At 41.9% G+C, this 20,125-nt stretch overlaps 1 protein-coding gene across 1 annotated transcript in view; it reads left to right on the forward strand.

Annotated features, from left to right (window-relative positions):
• The first annotated feature begins 340 nt into the window (after positions 1–340).
• Positions 341–20,125, forward strand: part of LOC104451563 (2-isopropylmalate synthase A) — a 29,006-nt gene continuing 9,221 nt past the window's right edge. The window contains 8 exon segments of the mRNA XM_039310898.1: positions 341–1,080; positions 2,487–2,700; positions 2,775–2,855; positions 3,812–3,904; positions 3,979–4,065; positions 5,107–5,207; positions 6,993–7,026; positions 7,119–7,193. Of these exon segments, the coding sequence (XP_039166832.1) occupies positions 341–1,080; positions 2,487–2,700; positions 2,775–2,855; positions 3,812–3,904; positions 3,979–4,065; positions 5,107–5,207; positions 6,993–7,026; positions 7,119–7,193 (1,425 nt within the window).

Consider the following 20,125-nt stretch of genomic DNA (forward strand, 5'->3'; position numbering starts at 1 on the left):
ATTAGTATAGAATAATTTTATCAGAGGTATATGATTTTATTTGAAATAAATTTATGATAAATATGTTAGGCTGGGGTTTTCTTAATGTTAATCCTCTTAAAAATAATTGATGATTTGCTAATCGTTGACAAACAAAATTCAAACTTAGATTAGGAATGGCAACGTCGGCTTCTGCACAGTGGAGAAAATATTAGGTACCCTTTCCTAGGTGCAGTAGGGTGGCGGGCGATTACTCAACTGCATTTAAAGTTAAAACCCTTCTTCTTCTTCTTCTTCACTCACTCCCCAAATCTCAAGTCTCCATTTTTGTCTCCTCCTCCTCCTCCTCCTCCCAATGGCCATGGCTACCACTTTCATCATCCCTAGTTTCTCCTCCTCTGCCGTTGTTGTTGCCACCGCCGCCGTCGCTCCCAAGCTCCGCCCCGCCTCCTCCTCCTCTCGCCGGACCTCGAAATGTCCCACCGCCATCTTCTCCCCTTGCATTGCCTCCCATCCTCCCCCCCAACGAGCCTCCTCCTCTGTGATCAGATGCTCCACTGCTCCTCCTCCTCCTCCTCCCCAGTCAGAGGGCCCCACCACCACTCCTCCCCGCCCTAAGTACATCCCCAACCGGATCCCCGACCCCAACTACATCCGCATCTTCGACACCACCCTCCGCGATGGCGAGCAGTCCCCCGGTGCCACCATGACCTCTAAGGAGAAGCTCAACATTGCTCGCCAGCTCGCCAAGCTCGGCGTCGACATCATCGAGGCCGGGTTCCCTGCCGCCTCCCCGGACGACTTCAACGCCGTCAAGGCCATCGCCCTCGAGGTCGGCAATGCCGTCGACCCCCACGGCTACATCCCCATCATTTGCGGCCTCTCTCGGTGCAACGAGAAGGACATCCAGGCCGCCTGGGACGCCGTCCGCTTCGCCAGGCGGCCCAGGATCCACACGTTCATCGCCACCAGCGCAATCCACATGCAGTACAAGCTAAAGAAGAGCAAGCATGAGGTGATCAACATTGCCAGGAGGATGGTGGCCTTTGCTCGGAGCTTGGGCTGCAACGATGTCGAGTTCAGCCCCGAGGATGCTGGCAGGTTGTTTCCGAAGTTCCTATCTTTGTGTGGCCTTTATGATCTGATTTGCTTCCGGTAGCAAAGTCGAGTTTGTTAATCATTTGATTTTTCGCTGTCTAGCTAAAGCGCATTTGCTAACGATTTTATTTCGAGGAACAATTTTTTATCATAAATAGTTTTTTTTCTATTCCCGCAAATAATTTCTTTGTATAATAAGTCGTTTGGTAAATGCAAAAAAAAAAAAAAAATTATTCCCTGCATAGAAATGCATTTGGTAAAATTATATAATTTTATTGTTTCTTTTAATTTTTTAATATTTTTATTATATTTTTCCTTTTTTCTTTTTTTCTTTTTTTCCTTCTTCCTCCTTTGTGGGCTGATCCCCAACCGCCACCGCCGCCGGCGATTAGCTGAACGAGGGTCGATGAGCCCGCCTTAGCCTTGCCAAGCCACCGCAAGGCTCAACCTCGCCAAATCTGGGCGGGGCCTAGCCTCACTAATGACCTCGGTGGCCAAGCGAGCCTCGCCAGGCCACCAACAAGGCTCGACCTTGCCTAGGCAGTGTGAGGTTGGCCTCGCCTTGCACCGGTCAACAAGGCCGAGAGGCTTGGTGTTGCCGGCCCTCGTCAACCGATTGCTAGCCATGGTCGAGGTCAGCGATCGGCCAAAAGGAAGAAAAAGGAAAGAAAAGAGAAGAAGAGAAAAGAAAAGAAAAGAGGAGAAAAAAATTGTTCCTGGGAATAAGAAGCTACTTTTTTCTACTCCTTATTTATATCCCAAATCTATATTTTTGTTTCCAAGAACAAAAGTTTTATCAAACAGATTTATATTCTTTTTCCGTTCCCCAGAACAAAAGAACATAAATTTTTGTTCCGGGGAACAGAAACAACTTTTACCAAACAAGCCCTTAGTAGTTCCCACTCAATTTGAAGGCCACGAGCAGTGGTGAAGTTGGGGCAGGTTATTTCCTTCTTCTAGGTGTTATGTATGGATTCTTGCATTCGTGAACGGGGTATAGATAAGTGACTTTTCTACTCCATCTAGAACACAATGACATGGTTTTTTTCATTCGGGAGTAGCGTACTGCTACATGTACTCACGGATAATGTGAGTATCCAGTGAATATGCAATCGTAACCTACTATAGTAAGGATTACTCATTGTTCAGAGCCCTTCGCCGATCTTATAAGAATCGTTTGTTTTGTTTCCTGTTGTGCTCGTTTCTTACATTTCCTTGAGGATATTTGCAGCTGCATTTCAGTATTTACTACCGTCGGTGTCGCTAGCTTTTAGTGACAAGAATGCTGCTGCTTGCGCCCCCTATGGTGGATGAATATGATTGATTAATGGGTTGTATGAAGCTTTGGAATGTTACGAAATCCTATTTGTTCTTTGATTTTGATTTTTTTAACCTTGATTTCTAACTAGATCGGAGAGAGAGTTTCTCTATGAAATTCTGGGTGAAGTTATCAAGGCAGGTGCCACAACTCTCAACATACCCGACACTGTGGGTATCACTATGCCTGAAGAGTTTGGTAAACTGATAGCAGACGTAAAAGCGAATACACCTGGAATAGAAAATGTTATCATTTCCGCACACTGCCATAATGATCTTGGTCTTTCGACAGCCAACACCATAGCGGTATGAGGAAATTTTCCCTTCCTAGTTTAATGAAAAACTTTTAGTGAGCATTAACTTAGGACCTTTGAATTCAGGGTGCATGTGCTGGGGCAAGACAAGTGGAAGTGACAATTAATGGCATTGGTGAAAGAGCTGGAAATGCTTCTTTGGAAGAGGTGACTGTCGGCTCTGCCATGTATATAAGGCATGGATATCTGATTTTCAATGAGTGATTGTGTATATGAGGTGAATGGATCTGTAGGAAGATAGGATGGTCGTAATCAGGCAGATTTTCTTTGGATTGATGATTCTAGTGCAAATGACACCATGAACAACAAATCTATTTTTGTTATCAACCTGAAATTATTCGATATAATCAGTTCATAAATAAGGACCGTAATAATGTTTCCAGTAATTTTATGATGTTTCGTTAATAGAAGAACTCACGGGCGCTTTTTAATTTTCAGCATCAATGAAATTATCGCAAGTTCTGCTTTTTGATAAGCAATATTTATAGAGAAAAGGAGATGGGTATTGGATCAGTACATTTAAAGTATGCTGGCAAGGATACCTAGAAAACAAAAGGGGAAAACAATGGAAGATGTACAAGCTTGTGTGCTGTTAATTCTATTTTTCTTGTTCCTTTCTCTTTCTTAAGTTTTTGTGGATCTGAATAGTTCATGTCATTTCGACTATACTTTTCTCTTAGCATGCATCTTTCACTTTTGAATGGGAACTGAATCATGCTGGAATATGTAAAGTATTAACTCATTCCGCTGCATTGCAGCAAATGATGATCAATTCTTAGACTGTAAGATAAGAAAAGCTTGTTTGATGTGATCTGGACACATAGAAGCAATGTTCAGAAGCTCTACCAAGAGACTGAGCTCAATGCTTGGATTTAGGGTAAGCCATATGGACAACCTTAACCTACAAAGGTGTGGTTAGAGAGAACCAGCATAATAAGTTCTATGCACGTCATTGGTGCTTGTACTTATGTTTATTTATTGTCAATGTCTTCCTGTTTATCTCCTTTTGCTGTTTGGTTGAAAATTGTTTGGAGTCCTTTTCTGTTCTTATTTTGCTAATCTTCCTTACCTTTTGTCTTTTCTTATAAAAAAAAAAATTATAGGTGGTAATGGCCTTAAAATGCAAAGGGGGGAGCATCTTGGGAGGTCTTTACACTGGAATCAATACTCGTCATATTGTCATGACTAGCAAAATGGTATATAATTTTGACTTAATACATTTCTTACCTTAATCAACTGTACTTCTGATATCTGTTCAACAATTTTATAGGTAGAAGAGTACTCGGGCCTGCACGTACAACCTCATAAAGCTATTGTTGGAGCTAATGCCTTTGCTCATGAAAGTGGCATCCATCAGGTCAGTGGCTATTAACTTTGAGTTCGTGGCGTGTTTTCACCTATTTGTTTACTTTTCTTGAATAATTTCTCTAGTAATTTCTCTGGCAATTAATTTTAGATGCCTGGCTGTTAATGCTCTTGGTGTAATAAATCTCCTTATTGGTTACTTATTATATGGTGTGACAACTTTTGCCATCATTTTTATTGTGGTCCCTGCCGAAACTAAGGAGCTTAAACTGATATCTTATGGTCTTCTAACATTGCCCAGTCAAATTTTCTTTTATTCTATTGCCTAGTTTACCGCTGGATGTGGAGTTTAACCATGACATTTTCACCTCAAGACATTGATTCTACAAGCAGTAGATACTATTCTTCTGGCTTTTGTTCTCTGTTCCAGATGATGTTTTCTTTAGCCGCTAAACTTGAAGGAGCTGATTTAAGCTTTGGTATCATTTTTAGGAGATCTAAGACTGACGTTTGGTGGTTGTTGATGTGGTTGTAAATGGTGGATATGCTTGGAGGCACAGCGCACAATCTAAACATGTATAATAGATAGCAGAAGATTCGTCAATCTAGGAAGGAATAGAACAAGAATACCAGGGCCGTGAGGCTGTAAATGGTCCAATCAGAAATAGATGGTCTGTAGATTGACCCAAACATTTGCATAATGAACACCACTTTTGAAGAGATTAATTGAGCCATGGTAAGAATCTTAAGAGACTGTAACCTCTTTAGATCTTCCAAGAGCCAAACAAGTCTTCAGTTTTCTTCCTATTCCTATTTGAAAACATTGAGAATATCATTTTGTTTGTCTCCTAGTTTGAAGAACACTGTTTTCAATTTTTAGAAGGCTTTAAAGCAAGGAAAATTGCCAAATGTGTCCATTTTTTGGGTCGCTGCTGAAAATATAAGTATAAAACTTAAATATCTCAAGTAATCACACTAATTTCTTGGGATTCTAGTTCGTGTTTTGATTTCTCATTCCAATTCACAACTTAATATATTTGAGAAAAAATTGATGAATATTGCCTCTAACAGTGTTTTTTTCCCCTCTCTATAGGACGGAATGCTAAAACACAAAGGTACATATGAAATTATATCTCCTGACGATATTGGACTTGAGCGAACTAATGAAGTGGACATTGTCCTTGGAAAATTGAGGTGAGGTCTTCTTGTGGTGATTGTGTCAGTTCCTTTGTAAAGGTTTTGGTATGCTTTAACTTATCAAATGTAAATACATAGCGTAAAATTTGTCAATATATTGCTTACAATAAAGGGTCGCGCTAATTCCACCCCCAAATTAGGTCCATACAAACCCTAAAAAATTAGGTGACAAAAGTTGCCTCATGAGTCCTGCACCCATCTGTGTCCCTAAACCTGCTCAAACTAGCCTCTTGACCACATGCCACCACCATTGCCGGCCTTCAAGCACTGCCGCCATCATACAGTCGTCACTGCTGCCACTCACGTATTCACTGTCAAATCTGTTCTCTCTCTCTCTCTCTCTCTCTCTCTCTCTCTCTCTCTCTCTCTCATGCGCAGGCGCGACTCTGCCCTGGGCCACGCCCTCGACCACCAACCCTTGCTGCTTCAAGCTTGAAGCACATTCCGCCATGATCACTTGGATTGAGGCTGTCTGAGGTGGTCAACCTTAGATTGACCTGGGACTGATGTTGTGAGGTCTTGGCAAACTGAGCACATGGAGGTGCGGGCAGAGAGAGGGAGAATGGTGGACAGTGAGAGATCGGGCATCAATAGCAATCTACAAATTGAAATCAATGGAAACCCGAACAGCGGCAACTAATGACTTGTGGCTTGGTCTGGCAGCAATGGTGTTGGTCTGGCCTAGCTGGCCAGCGAAGCAGTGGCTCTGGATTTGCATGTGTGCCGGTGCGGTGCAGCTTTGGTGTCTGGGAAGATGAGGAATTTGGTTGAGACTTTGAGAGTTGGTGATGGATGATAATGAAAGAAACTCGTTGGTGAAGTGATCATGATTTGCCACGAGGATCTAGATGGTGATGAGAGGGTCTGTGTCCGTTGTTATTGCAATAAATATAATTTGTTTGTGTGGAAAGTGGACTTGCAAATGATCTGGGTTTGCAAAAGATAGTTCTTGAAGGGGACCGTAAAGTTTTGTCGTGGATCTAAGATGAGCGAAACAGATTAGATAAAAATCAATGACCTCCTGCACATAGATCTCCTTGAAATGGTTCAAGTGTGTTGGGAAACCATTCACGCACCAATCTGGCCATCATTAGTTCAAACTCTAGTCCGTATAGAAAAAATGGTATAAAAGTATATGCCAGAAGCCATAACCAACAGATATTAATGGCACGTGCATACCCAAAGAGAAATTGATGAATAGGGGAGAAGCTGGAGGGCACAGGAAGTAGATGGACTATATCAAAGTGTGGGTACTTTTGTGATTTTATCTTATTAGGGTATGGATGGAGCCGACATAGGTTTGGAATTATCCTGGCTCTATCAAAAGTGGATGGTAAATGGCAACATTTTCTAAAATTAGCAGCCCCTTGTGATATCGTACTTGATAAAGTTAATGCTTCAGGGAAGATCACAAAACTAGAAAGGACCAGATTTCATCTTATATAGCAAGACTAGTGAGGGCATTCTATTTTGTGAATCATCAGTGAATAACTTGGATAAAGGGTGTCAATTGAATTTTGATGTTTCTAATCCGTCCCTTATTTTGTGAATTATCTGTGAATTAATTGGATAAAGGGCGTTAATTGATAAGTGTGTCAATGAATTGGTGGGAAAATGTGTCATTAACAATGTAGTTCATTTATGTGTAACTGTTACTTTCCCCTCACAGAATCATGTCACTTCCTTTGTGCATTTGGGCTGTTTGAAGTTTTGAAGTTTGCTCTTACATATTCAAATATGTCTTAAATTTATTCTCTTTCTTGGCAAATCTATCTGGTACAGCGGGCGCCATGCTTTGAAAATGAAACTTGCAGAGGTAGGCAGCATTTTTTTACCTACTTCATGTTTGCCCTAGTTGCGAGTTTCCTTATCGTGATCATTGTCTCATGTTCTATCTGCCCTCTTCAGCTTGGTTATGATATTGATGGTGAACAACTGGACAATATCTTCTGGCGGTTTAAGGCAGTAGCTGAGCAGAAAAAGGTTGGTAAGATGCTGTATGTTTGACCTTCTGATTTTACTGGATTAGAATAGTTCCATAATTTGACTATTTGATAATTTGTTACTTGTATTTATATTAGTTATACATATTCATGGTGTCACTCTTTTCAAACCCCGGTTGGAATAATACAAAACAGAACATCATAGAAAATATGATTGCAACTTTTTTTCTCTGGGTAAGAGGAAAGTGGGCACTGCTGCTGCATATCCTTCCATCACTGCAAGGGTCTATTTTTAAGAGTTTTGCAATTATCTTGTTTTTATAATCTTCTTTGTGTCCTCGTGAATCCATAAGGTGGTCAGAGCAAAATGGATAGCTTAAGTCTGTTTCTTGCCATGTTTAGTTCACTGGATGGTTGGTTCAGGTCTGCTGTATGTTACTGCGATGTGAACCATTTTGTACTCCATTTGTCTCAGCATACATGCACATAGATATAATACGCACATCATTGGTAGCATGAATACCAAGTCAAAATGAACTTAGAGACCATCCCCCACCTTTTACAAATAGCAGAACTCTTGATCTGTGGAAACGATTAAGCAGCAATTGAACAGTGGACATTGACAAGAAAGTACTAGTGCACAGAGTTAGACTTGAACGGGCAACATCAACAAGAGAATCAAATGCTCATCTGGCATTCCATTTGAGTAGTTAACACCTAGTCACAGGCATTTTATAATTGTGGCTGAACATATGTTGAGTAGTAAGACTTGTAAGCTGCAAAAGTGATGCAAAGTTTTCATATGGAAAGACAATAATAAGTTCATCCCCTTTGCGAGTTGTGGTGTATGCTTGCTTCTTTTGGCTCTTAGGAAGACATGTTATGTGACTGCTTTCTTTGTTGTGCTATGTGCCAGAGAGTTACTGATGCTGACATAAGAGCCCTGGTATCTGATGACACGAAAGTCGCGTAAACTGGGAAAGCCTAGCGATGAACAGATCTGAAGCGGCAATGGCAACCATTGCCAAGCGTTGACTAGGTGAGCAGCGACGAGTGTCCGGAGGTGACTGGGCAATCAGAGTCCTTATGTGCAATGGTTAATATCACAAAAAAAAAATCAAAATTGCCACAATAATGATAAATTTATCTCAAATTAATTTTTGAGTCATAAAAAACCTTGATATACCTATGACTATTTATCTTTTGTTAACCTCCGTTAAATTTTAAAGTTGGATGATATATGACATTAACTCAATTGATATGACAAATTCACACGGAAATTCATATCAGCTTAAATTCATATAATAGGAATAGGGAAACGTCGGTGAGGGCAAGAAAATGTCTCTTTGGAAGCAGGCCGAAAGCCTAAGACCTGCCCCTCTTTTTCACCAAATACCATGTCACTCCTCTGTAGAAATCAAAGCAAACGCAGCCTTTTAAACTCTTTCTAGCCTCATTTATTGGTACGGGCTCATATCCGTACATTTCTATTCTTCATTGCAGTTTAGTTGGGTCAATTGGAGCGCCTGTAAGAAGGGGAGATTATCTCAAAGATATCTGTACCACGTGCATGTTTTGCTTTTATGTTATTTGCCAATGTTCATTCAACATCACGTAAAGTCTTCTGTCCTTCTTCACCAAAAACATCCCTCTTTTCGTCTCCTAAAATTTTCTAGCAACAGAAACGGTTAAGGTAATTTGATTTTTTTCAAGTGATTTTGTACATATGAGGTAAGGAAGAACAGTTTCAAATTCCATACAGATTTCACCTAATATCTAGAACCTATTCATTAAAATATGTTCCTCATTTTCCAGAACCTGAAACTTAACCTTCATATATTATAACCTCGAATCTATCTTATCATAAGTTTTAGAGTCGATTTCAAGAACTACTTAGGTTATGCTATTAATACAATTACAGTGAATTATAATATTTAATAACCATTACTTGCCGTTACAATTCATTCACCATAATTTATATTTAAACACACGAAGAATTTAAAACATTAATAATTAAAAGTCTTAGTCATAAAATGAAAATTCAAATTAGTGGTTTCATATTATATACTCGTCATCAAACATTATAAAATACCGCAAGATTGCGCAGAGATATAATCAAGAAAAACACAAAAACTTATTCAAAATTCTAGATTACAGGTTTCAAGTGAAACCTACCATCAAAACAAGCTTACTAATTTTTGGAACATGGAATCTAGCTTGCACATGTTGAAATCAGGAAGCCGATAAGTTCCTATCGGTTTAGTTCTAAGATTTTTTTTTTTTTAGTCAAATGATTAGTTCTAAGATTGCAGATTATATTTCGGAATCATGCTTGCTCATAGTACGAGGGAGAAAATGTTCCTTCGAAAAGCCGTGTGAAATTAAAAAAAAAAAAAAAAAAATTGATGTTTTGAGCAAGGTTGTTGATGATGATGAGCAAAAAGTCAAACTCAGGATATACGAAGGGCCACGTCGGCCTTGCACGGTAGGGGGTGGCGGGCGGGCTCCCCACTCTGCATTAAAACTAAAACCCTTTCTCTCCTTCACTCACTTACTCCCCAAATCTCACTCTCATTTTCGTCTCCTTCTCCGATGGATGCCACTTTGACTTTTGTACTCCATCCAGGCGGAGGAGGAGGATACGAAAATGGAGAGTACAAAAGCGTGTCATTGTGTTCTAGATGGAGTGCAAAAGTCAAGTAATCTATACCCATTCACGAATGCAAGAAACCATACATAACACCTCGAAGAAGGAAATAACCTACCCCAACTACACCACTGCCCGTGGCTTACAAATTGATCGCGAACTACCAACTAGACAGTGACAAATCAGATAATTAACAGACTCGACTGCTACCAGGAACCCATCAGACCATAAAGGCCATGCAAAGACAGGAACTTCGTAACAAACCTGCCAGCATCCTCGGGCTGAACTCGACATCGTCCCATCCCAAGCTCCGGGCGAATGCCACCATCCTCCTGGCAAAGTCAATCACCTCCTGCTTGCTCTTCTTCAACTTATACTTTATGTGGATCCCGCTGGTGGCGATGAACGTGTGGATCCTGAGGGGCTTTGCGAACCGGACGGTGTCCCAAGCGGCCCGGATGTCCTTATCGTTGCAGCAGGAGAGGCTGCAGATGACGAGGACGTAGCTGTGGGGGTCGATGGTTTTGCCAACCTTGAGGGCGATGGCCTTGACAGGGTCGAAGTCGTCCTGGGAGGCGGCAGAAAACCTGGCCTCGATGATGTCAATGCTGAACTTGGCGAGCTGGCGAGCGATGTCAAGCTTCTCCTTGGAGGTCATGGTGGCGCCGGGGGACTGCTCGCCGTTGCGGAGGGTACTTCTGATATCGGTTCAACAATTTTATAGGTAGAGGAGTACTTGGGCTTGCATGTTGGAGCTCATGCCTTTGCTCGTGAAAATGGCATCCATCAAGTCAGTGGCTATGAACTTTGAGCTTGTGGCTTCTTTTCACCTATTTGCTTGCTTTTCTTGAATAATTTCTTTAGTAATTTCTCTGGCAATTCATTTTAGATGCCTAATTGTTAATGCTCTTGGTGGGATAAATCTCCTTATTGATTACTTATTATATGGTGCGAAAACTTTTGCCATCATTTTAATTGCGGACTCTGCCAAAACTAAGGAGCTTAAATTGACATGTAGACTCCTAGAGTGCCATAACATGGCAAAAATGGACACTTAAGTGCTATAACTTACGAAAGGTACACTTAAGTGCCAAAATCGGAGTAAAATTGATCATTTGAGTGCCAATCTAGCCAAAACGCCGACATGTCAATTTTCCGGCGAAACAAGTGCAACACGGCGTCGTTTTGGTGTTGACATGGTAAAAATTTTAATATAAAAAATAATTAAACTAAATTGAAAACTAAATTTATTTAAAACATTTAAAAAATAAAGTAAAATTTTTAAAAAATTAAAAAAATTAACAAATTAAAAAAAAAAAAAAAAGGGAGGCGGCCCGGTGACCCTCCCCACCTTCCAACGACAACGGGGAGGCGGCAACGTTGTTGTTTTGGTGCTAACGTGGTAAAAAAGTTTAATATAAAAATTATTTAAAATATTTAAAAATAAAATTTATAAAAAAATTTATAAAAAAAAAAAAAAAAGGAGGCGGCTAAGGGCTGAAATTTTTTGTAAATTTTTAAATTTTTGTAAATTTCTAAATTTTTGCAAATTTTGTAAATTTTTGTAAGTTTTTAAAATTTTTGTAAAATTTTTAAATATTTTAAATATTTTAAATAAATTTAGTTTTAAATTTAATTTAATTAATTTTTATATTATATTAAAATTCAAATTATTCCAAATTGACGGCGTTTTTGCTTATTTAAGGCTCTATTTTGGACCAACACACAAAATGACGTCGTTTGGGGTGAATTCAAGCTGACTTAGCTCTCCGGCGAGACACATCGGCGAGAAATATTAATATTTTAATGCCACGTATGATTTCCGACCAGCTTCGCCAGAGATGGCACTCAAGTGTTTCACTTTTTCTTAAAATGTGGCACTTAAGTGTACATTTCGTAAATTATGGCACTTAAGTGTCCATTTTTGCTAAATTATGACACTTGAAAGGTTCTTTTGCCAGCTTAAATTGATATCTTATGGTCTTCTAACATTGCCCAATCAAATTTTCTTTTATTCTATTGCCTAGTTTACTGCTGAATGTGTGACATCCTGTATTTTCGACCCGTCCCAATAAAACGAAATGGGCTTTTCATCGGCGCGCCGATAATTCTTTTTCTTTGAGTTGATTACTCACGAATTAACTAATATATTGGGTGAAGTTGTTAAGGAATATAACCGCAGTAAAATCCCTAAAATCTACCCGGTAGGTTAGATTTGACTAAAATCGTGTTCGGTCGATTTTAACCACGGAATTGAATTTGGTTTCGGGAATCGGACGTTCGAGCATGTCACAATTCATTTATAGGACGTCGTCTCGTCTTTCGGAAAAATTCTGTCGAGTTCAGGATTTTTGCGGAAAATCAATTCGGACGATTCGGAAACAAAATGAAATTCGGATGGACCAAATTGAAGGGATGTTTGACCTCCTTAGTGAGCTACTTGGTGAAAGGAAATTGTAGAAATTGTGTGGGTTTCTTCTTCAACAAAATTTGGACATCAATTGGAGAGATTTGTTAAGAAATCGGATTTCGGATCAATCGGAAAAGAATTCGGATGGGAGGAAGAGTGATCATTTTTGCTGCTCAAGACTTGTTATTTGGGGGAATTTATATGCAAGAAAGCAAGTGAAGATCAAGTATTTTAGCATGGGGATTTTTGGGGACCAAATTGAATTGAATTGAAGTCCAATTTATGAAATTCGTGGGCTGGTATGGGGGCTGCAATAATTGGACCTCAACTTGGTTATTTGTGGAATTTTATGTTCATAAAGGCTTAGGGCACCAAAGGAATTTGTATAAAAGCTTGTGGGACCTTTTGAATTGATGAGTGCAAATACTTTATTTAGCTTTTTCCTCTCCCTCTCTTCGGTCTCCCTCTCTCTCTCTCGCACGGTCCCCTCCATCCGAGCACCCCCCCTCGCCATTTTCTTCCATTGGTTTTTCTTTCTTTGACTTTGTGGACTCACCCTTATCCCTCCCTCTCACGCACGTCACTCTCACTCTCTCTCTCTCTCTTTCTTTATTTTGCACGTTTATTTTCCCTCCGCCGACACTCGTTTCCCCCTTATCTCTCCCCCATCTGCCAGCTGCTCCTCCTTCACGGCTCCTGTTTCTCCATTTTCGTTTATTTTCCTTCTGCCCGATCGTCCATCCGCTGCCACACGACCGAATCTCTCCATTTTTCTCCCTCTCTGCCATCTCCACCATCCTTTGTCGCTCCACGTCGCAAGCCCCATTTCCTCCTGTCGCCAGCTGCACCGAGTCAAAGCCAGCAGCGAAGCTTCGGCGTTGATTCCAGCAGCGACCAAAGCAGCTCCTTGCAGCCGCCAGCCCTCGTCTCCACCACCCTGCTTCCACCAAAACTGCTCGCCAACAACGGACGCCGCAGCATCTCCACCAACGACTTCAGTCGGCCCACGCCAACCGAGCCCAGCAGCCGCAGAACTTCCAGCTCAACCGTGAGCTTTATGGGGCCGATTTTAGCCTCAATTTGGCCTACGTTGGTGTGACATTCGGATTTCACCAGACCCAGAATATATAACGGTCAATGATGGGTCGACGAGTATGTCGTTGGACTACATCATTGGTACCACTTTTGGCCGCCGTTTCATTACCACACTCACCGTAACGAAATTTGTTTCGTTACGTTCTTGCGATAGCGTTTCACCTAGAAATCTTTTCAAGTAATACTACTCGAGAGGCCAACTTCTTCCGTTTTATATCCTACTAAGGCAAGCTTTTCGTGTACTCGGGGATGCCGATCTTCGAAACTTCCGACCACATTAAGATGTCTTCCCTTATGCGACCGTGCGACCACGTCAATCAACCTTTCCATGCACATGAGAAATCCATATAGCCGTGCCTTCTCTTTCTATTTGGCCGATCAAACAAGAGAGAGGGTTGCTGACCCATGCAGCTACATTCTGCATGCAAGAACGGCCTACGAGTTACAAAGGAGTCACGTTTCCCCCCGATGGTCAACAAATGAATAATTGTTGACCGAGAGGAACCAAATGCCAGCCACGTTGCTCCTTCACCGTCGACCAGAAAATGAAGACTTGGAATAATGCTGTGGCCACGTCCTTGCATGGGGAACGCAAGGTGGCGTGCGTCCAAGAGGAAGCCTGGCCGATAGACACGCATGCACTGAGATGTGCCCTCCGTTGGCTGCCACCAGGATTCCTTTTAGTTGACGATATGTAGTCAACTAAATCAAGGTCTCGTCCATGCATGAGGCGTGCATGGTGTTCCACGCACAGGCTGCCACCAAGTCCCATCTAGTTGACTATAGGAGTCAACTAACGAAGACACGTACATGCATGAAGGAACCAGCTGTTTCCGCAAGGGAAAGAAACCATCATGCAGACACGTCCATTACTCTCCCTTGTGAGGACATGAGGACATTGAATTCTTCAGTCATATGCACGTACATGTAATGGTCAACCAAAGGAGGAGTATTGACCCATGCACAGCCATGCACGCGGTTGCATTTTCAGCTCGTGCACATGTCCCTCGTGGGAGTCGACTAAACGGGACGCTCAACCAAGAAGTGCGGCCACGTTTTCTTCACCCTCCTCAGCAAGCCGAAGTCCCAAAATATTGCCAGATTGACCGAGACGTGTCAATCTTAAAACGCAAGGGAAGACTTGAGGCATGCAGCGGCCACGCTCATTGCATGGAAGAGATACGTGGAGATGGATGTTCGGTGGAAGGGCCACGTCTTCACCAGCTGCTGCTCGCTCGAAGGGCCGCCGAGGGACTTCAATTGTTGACCGCAAAAGTCAACAACGAGAAGGCTTTAGCCTTCCTTCGTCCAGCAAGCGCCACGAATTCTTTGGAATGTCGAACACCTAAGCCCACCACCGCAAGCTTCAAGTAAACTTTCCTTTCTCTCGGCACTTCATTTTCCGTCGACCCTCTTCTTCCCATTTGCGTTCACTTTGTGTCTCAAAAACCAGCAGCAGAATTCCATTTGAACCTCGGTACCACCTGCTCGAATTTTGCTGCCACCGTGATTTTTGGATTGCTGACTCATGGAGTCAACAATTGGTGAAGATAGCAGCAGAAAGAGCTGCCCTCATTCTCGAACACCATTTTCCTAATTAGTCAACACGCAGCAAACGACCTTTCTTCCTTCTTCTTCGTAGATGCCCAACCTCGCACCATTTTCAGCGACAACTCCAGCAACTTCCCGAACCAAAACCCTTGTGCCGTTCTGGCGGTACTCCACCGCTAACCACCGACATCGCAGCTTGAGTTCTATCGCCACCCCTCTACCGCAGTAGGACCCGAGAGGCCTCGGCTTGCGCTTCACCGCACGCCATTGTTGTCGTCACCGCTTCTCCTCACCTCAACCTTAGCTGGTAGCTTGCGGTCCGCTCGCCGTCAACGCCGTTGGACCTAAGGCAATTTAGAGTCTACTAACCTATGTAGTGTAGTATTGTTGTTGTTTGAGGAAGTACTGTTAGATTAGTAGAATGTGAACTTTGGTATTGGATACGGGTTAGGTGATGACCGAGAAAATTGGGGTTAGGGAATTGAGGAAATGTTCGGGTTTCCTATGTGTGATTTCAACTTTTTGGATTTAAATTGAACATAGATTTTGGGGACTACGAAATCTTGAAAATTTACCATAAATTGATTAGAAAAGCCTCCCGAATTGTATGAAAAACTCTATTTACCATGGCACCGACCTCAAATATTTTAAGAAAATGAGCAGTGCTTTCAAATCTCGAATTCTATATCAATTTTTCTAAACTATTGAAAATCGGTTGAATTTTGGACTTACCTTGCGAGTTTTCAAGTTTACTTATCATTTTGATAAATGATTTGTCGTAAGTGTGGGGACTATTCTCGGGTTACTTTTGGTGAATTTTGAAAATGCTGAAAGGTGAATTGTGAACATGGAATTTCGAGAAAAAAAACCCAAGGTATTTCAGATGTCGATGATTTGAAAATGTTTTGGTATTGAAATAATTTGATGTATCATTGCTGCCGTTGGACCCTCGGGTCAACGATGCCCCGGGAGTCGGGTTGCCTGGCGATGCCTCTGGATGTCTAGGAATCGGTGAGCCCCAGAGGTTCCTTGGGAGAGTCGGGATGCCCGGATGTATGATGATACATGTTCCGGAGGGTAGGGGCAGTCATTGATTTGGCGAGCCCTGGCGATTCCTCGTGATGCTAGGTGAGGGTGTGAGATGCGTGGAGGTGTGACGTAACAATCTCTGGATGCCCGGTGACTGAAATATGGAACCAGAGGCATTCGTGATGCTAGGTTGGGTGCGAATGCCTAGAGGGACACAAGGACCGAGAGAAAAATCTTTTGAATTTTAAAAGCCAATTATTTTGCTGAGTTACACCATTTTGATAGTTGCGCCTGATCACGGGACAAAATTGTGTGGCATGGTATGAGATGTGTCATAACAGTTTGGCCTTATAATCCATGTGATTGAAATGATGTGTTCTAGTTATTAAACTGCGCCCTTGCCATTTCATTGGAAAAGTTCTATTGATTTAATGCATACCTATTCTTCCAAATTATGTGTTTTGTGTATTTTGCATGAAATCAGATCATGAAATCAGATGATGATGATTCTACATAATATAGTTTAGTAGATCTTTAGCTACTGAGTGGTTGTACTCACCCCTCGTGGGGACTAACATATTACAAAGTATTGAAGATGCCACCGTTGCTAGCAAATGATGATAGGGGGTCGAGTGGAATAGAGTGACTGTAGATGCGAGGTCAGTAGCGAAATTTTGGACACCGACACTTACTGATAAACGACTTGTGAATAGCTGATGAAAAATGTCGGTCTAGTTTTTTATATAGCCAAGTATGGGAAACTTTGGCTTTTGATGTACCGACAAAAGATGTTTATCAAGTTTATGTAAATAAATAAATAAATAAAAGTGCCTGGTTATATCTATGTGCATCATTTCAGTGTTTAAGGGAGGGAGTTGTTGGATACGCTTTCGCCATATACATTGTGTAGGGACCAATGAAATATGTGATAGAACCCTCACATGGATTCCCTAAAGTCCATCAACCTAAAAAAGAAGGACATCCAGTATGAGGAAAGGAAACGATGTGGCGACCCTCACGGATCGAGGGCTGTCAGGGGGTGCCACAGTTGGCACCACCATAAGCCCGAGTTTCAGCCGCCGTCGCGTCGCCGTCGCCGTCGCCGTGGACTCATCGGCTCGCAAATCCAATGAGTTTACTCACTAATCTCCGCTTGTTGACGCCTCAAATTTTAATTAAGTCTATCTTATTAATTAAGTTTTTATTTTATTTATCTTGTCTTTTTTCGAAATAATAAACAAATAAAAGCAAACAAAAAATAAAAACAAAACAAAAGCAGAAAGAAAAGAAAGGCCTCGAAAGCCCTCGCATGGGCTGCGAGGCCCATTTCGCGTCACCGGCCAGTGGGTCTTCTTCTTCCTCGTGCAGTTGCAGCGCACGCACGAGGGCGCGACGCCGGAGCGGAGGGGAGGAGCAGCAATGACGCACATGGAGCAGGGGGCGGTTGGCATCGGATAAGAACGTGGGAGGGGCAGCTGGCGTCGGATGGGACGCCGGTTCGGCCGGCGGAGACCGCTTGGCGCATGGGGACCGGTGGTCGAAGCTCCGTCGACCGGTTGCCCCCTCGCCTATAAATAGGCCCCCGTTTCCGACAACGAAGGGCACGCCGAGAACGATCGAAGGTTGCAAAACTTCGAGCTTCCTACTGAGAGACTTCATAAGGGGAGCCGAGGCCCAGCAAACCCAGATCCGAAGGCTCGCGGCCGCAAAGGGAGCTAGATCGAGTTGCAACCCTTGGACACCCCACTGAGAGACTTCAGGGGGGCCGAGGGCTCGCGGCCTCAAATCTGAGCCTCGCCGGAGGGAGAGTAGAGAGAGAGAGATAGGCACACACAGAGAGAGACGCATGAGGGGAAGGAATTCGCGTGGGTCTCGTCGTCGCCGTCTTTGCCCTCGTCGCGCCGTCACCGAGCAGGTATCGCGCTGTCCCCGTCGCCGTCGCCATCTCCCTCGCATAGTCCAGTCATCTCGCCGTCGCCGCCGTCTTCGCCGTCGTCGCCACCGCAGCTCCTCGGCGCCGCGGTCGCAAACCCTAGGGTTTGCGATTTTCCCGGGTTGCGAAGCGGATCCAGACCCGGAAAATCGAGTAGGGTTCGCGGTCTGTGGGCGGCGGGAGTCGGGTCGGGTGTTCAGGTCGGATCCGGGTAGGGTTTACGAGGAGTCGGGTCTCGGAGCGGGCTGTCGGGCCGGGTTGTCGGGCCGGGCTGGATCCCTCCCAAAACGACGGCCCACGACGCCATTTCGATAAATAAATAAATAAAAAAAAAAAAAGAAAAAGACGAAAAAAAATCCGAGTCGGGCCGCGTTGCGGGCACGTCCCTCGTTCGGATCGGCCGGCCCGGTCGGACCCAACCCGCGGATCCGACCGGTCGGATTTTTATATTATTTTAATATAAAATAATATTTTAAATAAATAAATAAATAATAAATATTTTATTTTTTGAAAAATAATAAAAATCAAAAAATGTTTTATTTAAAAAAATGTTAAAAAAATGTTTTATTTTAAAAAATCGAGAAAAATCAAAAAATAATTTATTTTCCAAAAATATTAAAAAATATTAAAAATATATTTTATTTTCCGAAAAATCAAAAAATAAAAGATATTTCATATTTTCCAAAAAAAAATACCAAAAAACCCAAAAAAATCCCTTTTGTGTTAAAAAATTAGAAAATGACTCAAAAAATGTTTTTCCTCCCAAAAATGCATGGAAAATCCCTCGAACATCCAAAAAACCTCAGGGTTTAAACAAGATTAGGTCGAAAGGGCATTAGTGATTAACTAATGTAATCAAGTCCCCGATCCTAACTTCTCTGGTTGCGCAGGAGTAAGTATTTCTCCCTATACTTCACTTGGGTTTCTAATCAACCCACCCCAAATCGATTAGTGGCGACTCAATTTTAAAAATTGATTTACAAGTTAAAGATTTAGACTATTAAAGTCGTGAATTGGTGGACTTAGGAGAGTCCGGGCATAACTAATTTCAGCCGAGCCATTAGCCTCCTTAGGTGCTTGTACCCGATTGCGGGCGCCAGAAAAAAAGAGGTCGCGACACCGCTTAGAGAGTTACTTATGCTTAAGAGTTGATTAGTTTAAGTTAATTGGGGATTATGTGGTTAGTTAGAATGGATTAGTGACTTAATTACTTGTTGATGCATGTTAGGCAGTTAGACCGGCTTAGTTAGCAACTAGATAAATGGTAGTATTTATCTAGATTGGTTCGGAAATTTTTGGGCTCATCTCGGCTTTTTATTAGGTTTTTCCTGGCCTAAGTTGCATTTATTGGTATTTAATTAATTAATTTTGGTATTTATTTAATTAATTATTATTTTCTGGAAATTAGACTAAGATAGCTGGTGACCAAAATTTCGTGCCAATTTCAATGGTGTGATCGATTTATTTAATCGAATGCTATTTTGTGCTAATTGAATCAAATTTGTAATTTTGGGAGTTTATCCCAAAATTGAGTATTTTCAGTGTTTAATCGGGAAACATCGGGCGTCGGTTTATAATACCAAAAATATTCTAGTGGACTATATTAAATAGTGAGATTTTTGAAAATGAAAATATTGCATTTTAGCTAAGGCCGACCGTGTACCTACACACGATTATCTTTATCGGGAATGATAAAAATAGTGAAATTCTCAGTTGGTGAGAACAGTATACTATATCATCCTATGGGCTTTGATATATCAGCTTAGTGTGAGCAGTATACTTTATCAGCTTAGAGTGAGCATCATCGCTATACTATATCAGCCTTAGGGGCTTTGATATATCAGCTTAATGTGAGCAGTATACCTTAGCAGCTTTTGGTGAGCATTATCAGTGTACTATATCAGCCCACGGGCTTTGATATATTAGCTTAGCGCGATAAGTATACTTTATCAGCTTAGTGTGAGCTATATTATTTATCAGCTTTTGATGAGCATTATCAGTATACTATATCAGTCTGAGAGCTTTGATATATCAGCTTAGAGTGAGCAATATACTTGATCAGCTTCGATGAGCTATACCATCTGTTGTCAGCTTAGGGTGAGCAATGTTCGATTTGATTGAATTGTGTGGATGGTATCAATGGTATGGAGTCAAGTGAGTCGACTGATTAATGTTTGATGTAAATTGAATTGAAATGATTTGTTGATTATATAAATCGTATTAACTTGCAGGAATGAACTAAGGCAAAAGTAAGTCCTATGTCTTGTGCTTGTACATAGTAGGGGTGAGCATCAGTCCAGGGTCAAC

This window comes from Eucalyptus grandis, chromosome 1 (assembly GCF_016545825.1).
Source record: "Eucalyptus grandis isolate ANBG69807.140 chromosome 1, ASM1654582v1, whole genome shotgun sequence".
In the NCBI taxonomy this organism is placed as follows: domain Eukaryota; kingdom Viridiplantae; phylum Streptophyta; class Magnoliopsida; order Myrtales; family Myrtaceae; genus Eucalyptus; species Eucalyptus grandis.